The sequence below is a fragment of the Puma concolor genome, chromosome B2 (genome assembly GCF_028749965.1).
Source record: "Puma concolor isolate L17-30 chromosome B2, mPumCon1.1.hap2, whole genome shotgun sequence".
In the NCBI taxonomy this organism is placed as follows: domain Eukaryota; kingdom Metazoa; phylum Chordata; class Mammalia; order Carnivora; family Felidae; genus Puma; species Puma concolor.
The window spans coordinates 69,052,776-69,066,950 of NC_141671.1; the positions used below are offsets into that span (position 1 = coordinate 69,052,776).

General features: G+C 38.1%; 1 protein-coding gene across 1 annotated transcript in view; it reads right to left on the reverse strand.

The window, feature by feature from the left end:
- The window catches only part of CDC50A (cell division cycle 50 P4-ATPase accessory subunit A), a 41,834-nt gene that overhangs the window by 8,450 nt on the left and 19,209 nt on the right, over positions 1-14,175 (reverse strand). Inside the window, exons 2-3 of the mRNA XM_025925978.2 lie at positions 7,084-7,191; positions 4,083-4,190 (exon numbers count right to left, since the gene is read on the reverse strand). Coding sequence (XP_025781763.2) covers positions 4,083-4,190; positions 7,084-7,191 — 216 coding nt within the window. The remainder of the gene's footprint in view (positions 1-4,082; positions 4,191-7,083; positions 7,192-14,175) is intronic.

The following is a 14,175-nucleotide window of genomic DNA, read 5'->3' on the forward strand; positions in this document are numbered from 1 at the left end:
TTGAAGACAGACAGTATATAACTGGCTTATGACTACTGGAATGTTTTGATGGACACTGCGATTTCGAAAAAAAAAAGTTTTAAATATAAATAAACTCTCAGAAGGGAAAATATATCCTAGTCACTAAATTCTTCAGTAAGTTTTAAAAGAAAGGAAAATATTATTTACTACCTATGCATCAGGTACTGAATGCTAGATACTTTCCAGTAACTGGCTTAGGAAAGCCATGTAATGAGTACCTAATATATCATGTACCATGCAAGGTGCTAGAAACAGAAAAAAATTTTTTAAATAATAAAGTCACAGTGTAACAGAGGAAACAGACCCATACACAACCAATTATTATATGAAATAAGAGTCATGATGAAGGTGTCAATATATGTGTCTATATTCGTTCAACATATATTTATTAAATGTCTTCCATGTGCTAAGCTCTGACAAGGTGTTTGGTATATGATGGTTAAAGAAAGTCATGCTCCCTGCCCTCATGAGCTTACAGTGTAGCTGAAAAAACAGAAGACAAACAACTAAATATATAATTACAAATTACAGTAAGTGTTATGAAAATAGTGTGCAAGTGATTGTGGGGGATGGCAAAATAAATTACTTTGGAATCTATGATAAGGAAAAGTTGGCTCTGGAGGTGGTATCATATAAGTTAAGACCTAAAGGAGACAAGCATGTGAGAAGCAGGCAGAAGAGGGTTTTAAGCAGAGAATAATACATGCCACTGAGAAAAAACTGGATATTTCTGAGAAGGTAAAAGGTAAATGTAGTTAGAGTATGGGAACAAGGAGAATGACATGATGACACTGGAGAATTATGCATAGTTCAGGCCATCCTGAGATTTACTCCAAGTGCTAGTAGACCACTGAAAAATTTTAAGCAGAAAGTGGCATTTACATTTTTTTTTTTTTAAAGATCACTATAGTGACTATGTAGAAAATGACCTCAAAGTAGGGCCAGAACAAATGATGTGGAGAGAGTTTGGAATGAATGATATGGAGTTTGTTAAGCAAGGTGAGAAGTGACTTGGGATAAGGTATGAATGAACTAAATATGTAAAGAAGTTATTTTGTATCAAAGGGCACTAGACAATAGCAGGCCTCCAGATGAGAGGGCCTCCAGGGGAAGAGTTAAACCAGCATCCTAGGCAAATAAAATGTAAAATGGGCAGATTACTTGGTCCCAGGAATGGTTAGGGAGCGGCTTACATTGCCCAGGGCAGCCAGGTCATAGGTATGTTAAAGACAGAGTATGAGCGGCTGCACCAGGTTCCTCAAAAAATTAAAAATAGAGTTACCCTATGGCCTAGCAATAGCACTGCTAGAAATCTACCCAAAGGACACAGGAGTGCTGATGCATAGGGGCACATGTACCCCAATGTTTATAGCAGCACTTCCAACAATAGCCAAATTATGGAAAGACCCTAAATGTCCATCAACTGACGAATGGATAAAGAAGATGTGGTTTATATATACAATGGAATACTACTTGGCAATGAGAAAGAATGAAATCTGGCCATTTGCAGCAACGTGGATGGAACTGGAGGGTATTATGCTAAATGAAATAAGCCAGGTAGAGAAAGACAGATACCGCATGTTTTCACTCATATGTGGATCTTGAGAAACGTAACAGAAGACCATGGGGGAGGGGACGGGAAAAAAAAAAAGTTAGAGAGGGAGGGAGGCAAACCATAAGAGACTCTTAAGGAATGAGAACAAACCAAGGGTAGATGGGGGTGGGGGAGAGGGGAAAGTGGGTGATGGGCAGGGAGGAAGGCACTTGTTGGGATGAGCACTGGGTGTTGTATGGAAACCAATTTGACAATAAATTATATATTTTTTAAAAAAAGTATGAAACAATGAAGCTAGAATAGCAGGTTGGTAGCAGATTGTGAAGGATCTTACATATAATACTAAGTAACTTGGACTTCAATCTGTCCACTCTTAAAATCTTTAAAATTTTTGAAAGCCACCTGGTTTTAAAATCATGTATTGTTGGGGCGCCTGGGTGGCGCAGTCGGTTAAGCGTCCGACTTCAGCCAGGTCACGATCTCACGGTCTGTGAGTTCGAGCCCCGCGTCGGGCTCTGGGCTGATGGCTCAGAGCCTGGAGCCTGTTTCCGATTCTGTGTCTCCCTCTCTCTCTGCCCCTCCCCCGTTCATGCTCTGTCTCTCTCTGTCCCAAAAATAAATAAACGTTGAAAGAAAATTAAAAAAAAAAATCATGTATTTTGATCTAGCTCAGGGATCAATAAATGATAGACTGCAGGACAAATCCAGCCCACCACCTGTTTTTACAAATAAAATTTTACTAGAACACAGCTACACTACACCCATTCATTGTAAGTACTATCTATGGCTACTTTCATTCCGCAGTGGCGGAAGGGGGTAGCTGTATCAAGAGACTGTAAGACCTACAAAACCCAAAATATTTACTATCTGGCCCTTTACAGAAAAAAATTCATCAATTCCTAGTGTAGTCTAAAAGCTTTGCTTGAAGCCTGTAAGAAAAGAATCAGTCTCCACTTCTTTTGCCCTCACTAAAGACAGGGTGTATCTAAATTTAAAAAAAACTATAAACTATAAATCAACCCCCATTTTCTGGGTCTCTGAACACACCCAATTCATAATCCCAATCAACAAATTCAGAAAGGACTAGGAACCTGGTGTGTCTCACAGAACACCATCTTCTCCAGATTTGAGTCCTAACCCCACATGGATTGCAGAATATTGCACACTTAACCAGAACCTTTCTTTTTTTTTTTTTTTTTTTTTAATTTTTTTTTCAACATTTATTTATTTTTGGGACAGAGAGAGACAGAGCATGAACGGGGGAGGGGCAGAGAGAGAGGGAGACACAGAATCGGAAACAGGCTCCAGGTTCTGAGCTGTCAGCCCAGAGCCCGATGCGGGGCTCGAACTCACGGACCGCGAGATTGTGACCTGGCTGAAGTCGGACGCTTAACCGACTGCGCCACCCAGGCGCCCCCCAGAACCTTTCAATAGATTCACTATTTCTTAAGATCTCAAACATCAGGGACCAACAATAAAACCAGTAAAGATAACCTAGAGCAGCTATATGGTCACAGGACTATTCTGGTTACAATATAGTCTTAAATTGCATTCTAAGAGATTCACTGTTTCTTTTTTTTTTCAATGTTTATTTTTTTCTGAGAGACAGAGCGTGAGCAGCGGAGGGGCAGAGAGAGGGAGACACAGAATCCAAAGCAGGCTCCAGGCTCCGAGCTGTCAGCACAGAGCCTGACGCGGGGCTCAAACCCACGAACCATGACATCATGACCTGAGCCAAAGTCCGATGCTCAACCGACTGAGCCACCCAGGCACCCTGAGATTCACTGTTTCTAAGAAATCCTCAATAGCTCTGGAACTCTGAAGATTTGCTGCATTAGCAACAATTACATAAAATACTTGGGCACCACCCACCACTATGAAAAGTTGAACAACAGTCAGGAAACTAAGATCCTCTAGCCCAAATAAGGCTGGGCATCAGAAAGGAAGCTTGTTAAAAAGATATTTTAGAGCTCCACCCCTGCAGAGACTGGTTTACTACACTTAGGAGAAGTCGGGAATCTGTATTTTCAAAAAGGTCCTCAGACAATTTTTCGGTAACCCATCCTTTGAACTTTACTACTCAGGCTTACCACAAGTTAAAAAACAGACAGCATACATGTTCAATTCTAAAACATAACCTCAGAAACTAAAAGTAGTTTATTTATACATTCTTACCGAGTATAACAGTAATGAACAAACTCAAAAAAGAACCAATTATATACCCAGAATACTAGACTCATCAAAATTCCATTACAGATTAATAAAGCAAAAATCCAATGGCAGTACTAGAAAGAAGCAGGTAGTAAGAAATTGTAAGAAATCATTAATCTGTGCAAATTACAGGCGAAAAAAAATTTTTACTAAAAACCCTCACTAAACAAGTATAAATGACAAGTAACACTTTAATTTCATCCTAACATTATTAAATTTAACATTTGTAACTGAATAATTATTCCACATTCTTATTTACATCTATCACATTTTCATATTTCATCATTTTACTTACAAGCAAAGCACTAGCATCTCCATTTAGCTGACTGTCATCTCGAGATTTCACATAACGACGATGGTTTTGATAGAAATTAGACAGTCCATAATACATAAACACATTACCCTAGAGAAAGAGAAGGGAAACAATTTTCATATGCAACTATTAAGTATAAACTTGTTTCATGCATACTTAAAGGCTATGTCATTTGGACTATATTAGTTGAGAATTTGTGGTAACTTAAAATAAGCACTAGAGTGAACCCTACCAATCCTTAACAATCTAAAGCAGTACAAATTGTAAACAAAGTTATAGAAGGTATGGTACAAAAATCAAAGAGTAAACTTTGAAAATATCCTTAAAGACTTCAAAGAAGTACTATCTGCATTAAAAAAAATACCTCAGGGAACCTTTTAGCCTATTCTCTACTTTCAACTTCAAATTTTTTACAATTCAGATTGGTTTTCACCCAGAGTCAACTTTTCATTTTTTTCTTATAAAACTTTTTTAATGTTTATTTATTTTTGAGAGAGAGAGAGACACACACACACAGAGCACAAGAGGGGGAGAGGCAGAGATGGAGGGAGACACAGAATCCGAAGCAGGCTCCAGGCTCCACATTGTCAGCACAGAGCCCATCGCAGGGCTCAAAACCACGAACCGTGAGATCATGACCTGAGCCAAAGTCGGACGCTCAACTGAGTCACCCAGGCACCCCCCCCAGAGTCAATTTTTCAAAGGGACAATGGTCAACTTTTATTTATTGCCCAAGTAAATTCTGAACTTGAATTGAGACATAATATATTTCTCAACAAGATACTACATATAATATAAGTAATTAATAAATTAATAATTAGTAAAGTATCTAAGATAATGAGTCAATGTGTAACAATAAAAAAATACTTTAATATAGCTGGAGGAGCCAATTAGAATAACTTGTGAAAGAAGGGTAATCTATATACACTACAATTGTTGAGAAGGTACCACAAAACCATCTTGAATGACTTAGGGTTATATACAGGAGGTAGCAGAAACAGTAAGCTATTTTCTCATTTCTGGTTGCCACCTCCATAGTCTATAATCAAAAGTAACTCAATAAAAAAAGATTCAATAACATTTCAAGTATGCTTTATTTGATTTGCTATTTTCACATACACAATTATTTATTTAAAATTTGATTTTCAAATGTCAAATTATGCAAACTTTCCCATTCTGTATAGAGAAAATGTTTATATACATAAAAACTCTTTTTTTTTTGGTTATCAAAAATATCACAGAAACAAAGAATATGCTTAAAAATATCTCAACTAAGAAACAGTATAGTAAATTCAACTTATAAACTGAAAAAGAAATCGTTTCAATGAATACTAAGGCAAAATAACTTTGAAAAGGCTGTTAATCCAATTCAAAGTTTGGTCTTGTGAAGGGACACAGAGCCCACAAAAGAATGCACTTTTCAGAAAGAGAAGCTCTGAAATAAGTGTTTTTGGATGGGGACAGAAACTACTGAAACTACTAATCATTACAAGTCTGTTTTATCTCCTTAATTCTGTCTGTTTTGACAAAAGCAGAAATTAATGCACCTATCTTTACAGTTTTCTTGATCACAGTGAAAAAGAATAGAATTTTTATGTTTTAAATTTATATGGAGGCGCCTGGGTGGCTCAGTTGGTTAAGCGTCTGACTTCGGCTCTGGTCGTGATCTCACAGTTTGTGGTTTGAGCCCCATGTCGGGCTCTGTGCAGACATGCTCAATGTCTGGAGCCAGCTTCTGATTCTGTTGTCTTCCTCTCTCTCTCTGCCCCTCCCCTGCTCACGCTCTGTCTCTGTCTCTCTCAAAAATAAAATAAAACATTAAAAAGAAATTAAATTCATATGTTATTTCTGCTGAAACATAGTAAAATAATTAGGGGCGCCTGGGTGGCGCAGTCGGTTAAGCGTCCGACTTCAGCCAGGTCACGATCTCGCGGTTCGTGAGTTCGAGCCCCGCGTCGGGCTCTGGGCTGATGGCTCAGAGCCTGGAGCCTGTTTCCGATTCTGTGTCTCCCTCTCTCTCTGCCCCTCCCCCGTTCATGCTCTGTCTCTCTCTATCCCAAAAATAAATAAACGTTGAAAAAAAAAATTAAAAAAAAAAAAAAAAAAAAAAAGAAACATAGTAAAATAATTAAATTACTGTCTTCTCCCAAATTTATTTTCATGTTTTTTAAGATAGTGTTATTATCCTTTATCTCAGTGCAAGAGCATCTACAACCACTAGATGGCAACCATCTACCAGAGACTATAAAAGTCACTGAGGCCTTTAAAAATATTTTAAGTGTGAAAAAATCTAAAAAGTTGACATGTATTAAAGTAGTTTGGCTCCCTGAAGAATAAAACAATAATTTTTTAAGCTCAATTTTTAGGTAAAGGAAAGCCCAAACTGGTCATATAATGCCTATTCTAAATCTTCATGTCTTTTATAGCATCTGCTCAATTTCCAATGACAGATAAGTATGAAAGCAAAAGACACACTGACAACTACACACACACACACACACACACACACACACACACACACACACACACACACAGTGTTCTAACTGCTTATCAAGACATAAAAGATCAATAAGGTTTCACTAATTGTTTGCATTTATGGTTATTCATATCGGATACAAAATAATACAATTAAATGATGAATGAATTAGTAAATGTTCTAAAGTAAAACTTGCTTTAGAATTAAAAGTAGGTTAAACTATTTGATATAAACATGATAAAGCCTTGATTGTATAGTAATAAAATTTTCCAGGGAAAAGATAAAAATTTTAAATTTAGTTTATAAAGTACTAACTAAACTACTTAAATAAATACATGTATTTAATTACTAGAGAGCATAATGCAACAGCCAAACAAAGCAATCTTGCTCAAAAGTGTATGCACTTGAAAAAATTTAAGTGATTACAAAAAAATGAAATAACTAGTAAAAAATTTTTAATGAAGTATTTTTTAAAGCAGGCTTTTCTAACACATTGGGAATACTGACCTCAAATGACTGTTCCAGTGTGAAGTTAATGGTACAAATACAAGGTGTCACATTCGGAGACAAACATTTATTGCAGGGACTGGAAGGGTCTGTTCCGGTATAATCAATCTGTAAGAGAAAAATGTAGGTAAGCACTCCCTTGAAGAAAGTGGATACACTCTGAAATAAATTGCTATTCAAAGGAAAAATGAGTCCAATGAAACAACTTATAGTAGAGAAAAAAGTTGTTTTTAAGGTATCTGTTTATATTGACAAAGTAAGGTAATAAAAACTGGAAAGAGTCCTGTATTATTCTACTGGCTCATCTTTCCTAAATTCATCTCTCCTTTTTACCAAGAGAAATATAGTTCTACATAAAATCAGATACAAAATTCTTTAAAAAAATTTTTTTAATGTTTATTTATTTTTGAGAGAGAGAGAGAAAGAGAATGAGTGGAGGAGAGGCAGAGAGAGAGGGAGACACAGAATCTGAAACAGGCTCCAGAATGTCAGTGCAGAGCCTGATATGGGGTTTGAACTCACAAGAGGAGAGATCATGACCTGAGCCAAAGTCGGACGCTCAACTGACCGAGCTACCCAGGCGTCCCAGATATAAAATTCTAACTACATGATGTATAAAGATTTACACTGCTATATAAAGTCTAAACAATTAAAATACCAAACTGATACAGAGATCAGTAAGCCAATCATTGCTCTCAAATCTTCCCATCTTCAATACTTTTCAGTCACCTCAGCTTTCCATGGTACATTTTCAAAAAAAAAAAACAAAAACAAAAAAACTTGGTGTTGTAAAATAAAGAATTTGTGTTGTCTGTGTCCTGGTTTTCTGGCAGGGAGCTTCTAAAACCCTTGGAATTTCCTGAATGACAGGAGTATACTTGTTTTTGATAAGCCTCTTGATTCACACACTAGAGTTTGTGCTAAAGAGATGGCTCAAGATGGGGGCTGGTCACCAGAAAGACTGTATGTGGTTAGGGACTTTGGCCCAGCCCGACCTCTGGAAAGAGGGAGAAGGATAGCAATTTAGTTCAATCATGTGGGCTAATGTTTAATCAATCATGCCTGGCCATGAAATGTCAATAAAAACTCTGGAAATGGAAGCACAGGGGAGCTTCCTGGTTGGTTAACCACTGATGTGCCAAGAGAGTGTGATGTGCCCTGATTCCATAGAAAGGCAAAAGATTCTTCTTTCAGGATCGTCCCAGACCTCAACCAATGTGTCTTCATTTAGCTAGCCCTAATTTATGTTGTTTACAGTAAGAGTGCAATCCTAAGTATAGCACTTTTCTCAAATTGAGTCATTCAGACAAATTATTGAATCTGAGAAGGGTCATAAGAACCCCAGATTTATAGTCAAGTGCATATGGCCTGGAGACCTCTAAACTTGCAACTGACATCATAAGGACAGTTGTGTGTGTGTGTGTGTGTGTGTGTGTGTGTGTGTGTGTGTGTGTGTGTGTTGGGAGGGGAGGTCTTAGGAAACCCCCGGATTTGTGCTAGTTAACCAGAAGTGTGGGTAGCCTGGGGACCTGACTTGCAGCTGGTGTCTAAAGTGGTGGCGGTTTTGTTGAGAACCATGCCCTTACACCTGTGGAGTTTGATGCTAGCTCACAATGGTTAGTGTCAGAGTTGAATCCTCTGTACTCTACCTATACACCCCTCCTTCCCCTAACCACTGGCAACCGCTGATCTTTTTACTGTCTTCGCAGTTTTGCCTTTTCCAGAATGTCGTACAGTTGTAATCACACAGTATGTAACCTTTTCGGATTGGCCCCTTTCACTTAATATGCATTTAAGGTTACTCCATGTCTTTTCATGGCTCAACAGCACATTTCTTCTTAGTTTTGAACATTATTCAATTTTCTGGATGCACCACAGATTATTTATCCATTCACCGACTAAAGGACACCCCAAGTTTAGGCAATTATGAGTAAATCTACTATAAACATCCTTGTGCAGGTTTTGTGTAAACCTATGTTTTCAGCCAACTTGAGTAAGTAACAGAGTAGGGATGCTGGATTGTAAGGTAAGAGCACACTCCATTTTGTAAGACTGCCAAACTATCTGTATTATTTTGCATTCCCACCAGCTGTGAATGAGTTCCTGTTGCTCCACATTCTTGCCAGCATGTGCTGCTGTCAATTTTTTGGATTTTCACCATTCTATTAGGTGTACAGTGGTATCTCGTTTTAATTTACAATTCCCTAATGATGTTATGTTATCTTTCATATACTACTTGCCATCTGTACATTAAGGACAAAATATATCCTCCCATAATTCACATGTTGAGGCACTAATTTTAAATGTGATTATATTTGGAGGTGGGACCACTGGAAGATAATCAGGTTTAGATGATGTCATGAAAGTAGGGCCCCCATGATGGGATTAGTGTCCTTATACGCAGAGACCAGAGCTCTCTTTCTCTCTCTCTCCTGTAAGAACAAATTGAAAAGGCAGCATCTGCAAAGTCAGGAAGAGGGTCCTAACGAGGAACTGAATCTACCAGTACCTTGATCTTAGACTCCCCAGACTCCAAAACCATAAGAAATTAATGTCTGTTGGTTAAGCCACCTGGTCTGTGTTTTTTGTTTGTTTTTTTGGGTTTTGGTTTATTTTTATTTGTTTGTTTTTGCAGCAGTCCAAGCTAAAACAGAGTTTGGTACTGAAAGGTGGGGTGCTGCTATAACAAATACCTACAAAGAAAGAAGTGGCTTTGGACCTGTATAAAGGGTAGAGGCTGCAAGAAACTGGAGATCGATGCTAAGAATATAGACATTAAGAGTAATTCTGCTGAGACCTCAGAAAGAAATCTGAAGAGTCAGAAAGAAAGCTACCATCCTCTAAGAGAATGCATAAATAATCATGAACAGAATACTGGTCAAAATAATAGATGGTAAAAGCCATTCTGATGAGGTCTCAGACAGGAACAAGGAACATGTTACTTGGCAATGGAAAAAAAAAAAGTGATCCTTATTATGACGTGGCAGAGAACTTGGCTAAACTGTGTTCTAGTGTTTTGTGGAAGGGTATTTTGTGAGAGATGAAACTGGATATTTAGTTAGAAGATTTCTAAGCAAAGTGTTGAAGGAGTGGCCTGGTTCCACCTGACTGCATATAGTTAAATGCAAGAAGGGAGAAATGAATAGAAGCTGAAATAATGTTAAGCAAAAAGGGACCAAAACTTAAAAGATTTGGGAGATTCTCAAGGCTATCCACGTTGCAAAAAATGAGAAATGTTGTACTGAAGAGAATACTATGGGTGTGGCTGAACAACCACTAGGTAAAGCTGTTAGTGTGGGTGTGAACCATGGACGTAAGCAGCCACGCCAGCAGAAATGATACCAGTTTGAACCAAAGAGGAAAGAGTCGGGACAAAATGAAGAGGGCTGTGGGACTTCTTAGATCCTACCGGAATGATCGATAGAACCAATTCACTGCAAACATGTGCTATTATTCTTCAAAACAAGGGAAGAACTACCCCAAAGATGACTCAGAGACCATCAGGACTTCATCCTCAGTTCAAAGATGAAAAAGGGTTCAACAGGCCAGATGGCAGCAGCCAAGAAAGAGCCTTGCAGCAAGACTGACAGCCTGGTGGATCCTGAAGGCAGAGCATCAAACCAGATGATTACACTTGAGCCTTAAAATCTAATGGTATTTGCCTTGCTAGGTTTTGAAGATGTGCTTAGAACTTGTAACCCCTTTTTTCCTCTCATTTTCTCCCCTTTCATATAAGAATGTCTATGCCCTATCAGTTCCTCTACTGTATTTTGGAAGCACAAACTTCTCATCTGGTTAAATAGGTTCATAGTTGGAGAGAAATTTTGCCTCAGAATGAATGAAACTGAAGTGTCACCCATATCTGACTGAACTGATATTCAGATGAGACGTTAGAGTTGATGCTGGAATGAGCTGAGACTTTGGGGGACTGTTGGGATGGAATCAAAGTATATTTTGCATACAAGAAAAACATGAACTTGAGGAGCACAAGGGTGGAATGTATGAACTGAATTTATCCCTTCCAAAATTTGTACTGTGAAGTCCTAACCTCCAATTATGATGGCATTTGGAGGTGAGCCTTTGGGAGGTAATTATGTTTAGATGAGGGTTTTAGGGTGGGGTCCCTATGACAGGATTAGTGTCTTTAATAAAAAGAGGAAGAGAGACTAAAACTCTCTCTCTGCCCTTGTAAGGACATAGCAAGAAAGTGACATTCTGCCAGCCAGAATGAGGGTTCTCACCAGAAAATGAACCTACCAGCACCATGATCTAGGACTTCCCTAGTTCAAGGACTGTGAGAAATGATTATCTGTTGTTTCAGCCACCTAGTCTATGGTATCTTGTCATAAGAGCCCAAGTTAAGATATTGTATACTTTCCTGGGTGAGATATCTCTTCAGGTCTTTGCTCATTTTTTAATTGGGTTTTCCATTTTCTTATTGCTAAATATTAAGAGTTCCTTGCATATTTTGGATAATAGTCCTTTGTCAAATATATCTTTAAAAAATTGTTTTCCTAGTCTGTGGTTTGTGCTCTCACTCTTTGGATAAATAAGAATTTAATTTACCTCAGTAAAGTACAAAAATAGCCGTTTAATTTTTATTTCTGAAACTGAACATTTAAACTTTACATATGGATGTTCATTTTTTCTTTATAATTGGGAAAAGGTTAAAAGCAATATATAGAAAATAGAGCCAGCATCTAATTGCAACATCTGACTGCTTTTCAAAAAACACAAAACTGCTTCATCTTGGTTTTGTCAAATTCTGATATTGAAATGTTCTCCATCAAGCTTATTTGTTTAATAACAAAACTTTGTTTAGAGAAAATTTTTTTTAATTAAAAAAAAATTTTTTTAACGTTTATTTATTTTTGAGACAGAGAGAGACAGAGCATGAACGGGGAAGGAGCAGAGAGAGAGGGAGACACAGAATCAGAAGCAGGCTCCAGGCTCTGAGCCATCAGCCCAGAGCCCGACGCAGGGCTCGAACCCACAGACCACGAGATCGTGACCTGAGCTGAAGTCGGACGCTTAACCGACTGAGCCACCCAGGCGCCCCAAGAAAATTTTTATTCACTGCAAATATCTAGGAAAAGTTAGGCACATAAGCTAAAACACAGCTAAAAACACAGGTCTCCTAAATGAAAAGAGGCAAAGCATATGTAATTTAGCACTAGACCTATTGGGCCACAACCTTTCATTCAGGGCCTCTACATGCACAATATTCCATTGAAAGCCAAGTTTTATGATACTGAAAAGATGAGACCATTTAGAAGACAGAACTGTATTTTATTTTATTTTATTTTATGTTTTTAATGTTTATTTATTTCTGAGACAGAGAGAGAGAGACAGACAAAGCATGAGTGGGGGAGGGGCAGAGAGAGAGGGAGACACAGAATCAGAAGCAGGCTCCAGACTCTGAGCTGTCAGCACAGAGCCTGACGCAGGGCTCGAACTCACAAACCGTGAGATCATGACTTGAGCCGAAGTCGGTCACTCAACCGACTGAGCCACCCAGGTGCCCCAAGACAGAACTATATTTTAAAATCTGTATTAAACTTCATTAATTTTTTTTCAAATTTTTATTTTAAAAAATCTCCACACACTTTCTCTCTTTTTTAAGACTAATTTAAGGATTTAAAAAAAAAAAAGTTGCCAGCTGGGCATACTACCATTTTGTATGCCTTTGAACAAAATCCTCTCAAATCACTCTTTCAAATTAGTTTCTAGGACAAAGTAGGAAAGAAGGATCATTAGCTGTGACTAACCAAGGGTATACATTATTTATTTATTTGAACAAACATAATATGATAGAATGTTAAATCTAATCAATTATACTACAGTATATTAAAACTGAACATTTTATTGGAACCAAGAATAATTGCTGAATATTAAGTTATACTTCAACAAAATAAAGGGATAGCCAAAACATTTACATTACAATCTTTTGATTACAGTTTTCAAAATGTACAAAAAAATTGCATGTCTTTTGAGTTCAGGAAATCTGAAAGGAATTTTTAATTTTTTTTTTTTTAATTTTTTTTTTTTCAACGTTTATCTATTTCTTGGGACAGAGAGAGACAGAGCATGAATGTGGGAGGGGCAGAGAGAGAGGGAGACACAGAAACAGAAACAGGCTCCAGGCTCTGAGCCATCAGCCCAGAGCCTGACGCGGGGCTCGAACTCACGAACCGTGAGATCGTGACCTGGGTGAAGTCGGTCGCTTAACCGACTGCGCCACCCAGGCGCCCCTAATTTTTTTTTAATATTTATTTATTTTTGAGAGAGTGCATGCAAGCAGGGGAGGGGCAGAAAGAGAGGGAGACAGAGAATCCGAAGCAGCCTCTAAGCTCTGCACTGACAGATCAGATCATGACCTGAGCCAAAGTTGGATGCTTAACAGACTGAGCCACCCTGATGCCCCTGAAAGGAATTTTTTAAAAATCACTATCATTAACATATTAAGCCTTACTACACGCAAGGCATAACATATGGTACAAAGTAGATACAAGTATCTTATACTTCAATACATTTTACACATTCCTTTCTATTATATACATACTGTATATCATCTGATCCTCACCAAAATTCTGTATTGTTATCTCCCTTGTATGCAAAGAGAACACATTGAGAAACCTGCCCAAAGTCATACAAATAGCAATAGCTGGTGGTAGACTAGAACCGAAGATTTCTGACTCCAAACCCAATGTTCCTCCCACTAAATTTTTTCTGAAGACTCATCAGTCCTCTTTGCCTCTAGAAGACTACTTTATCAAAGGTATCATGTGAATACAAAGAAAACTACTATAAATGCTAAGTGCCAACTGAATGGTAAAGAGGACAGTGAGTACTAGGTGAACCAAAACTTTCTTAGAAGAAAAAAGAGGGGCACCTGGGTGGCTCAGTCAGTTAAGCATCCAACTTTGGCTCAGGTCATGATCTCACAGTTCGTGGGTTCGAGCCCTACCTTGGGCTCTGTGCTGACAGCGCAGAGCCTGGAGTCTGCTTCGGATTCTGTGTCTCCCTCTCTCTCTGTCCCTTCCCTGCTGGCACTCCCTCTCTCTCTCTCAAAAACAAATAAACATTTAAAAG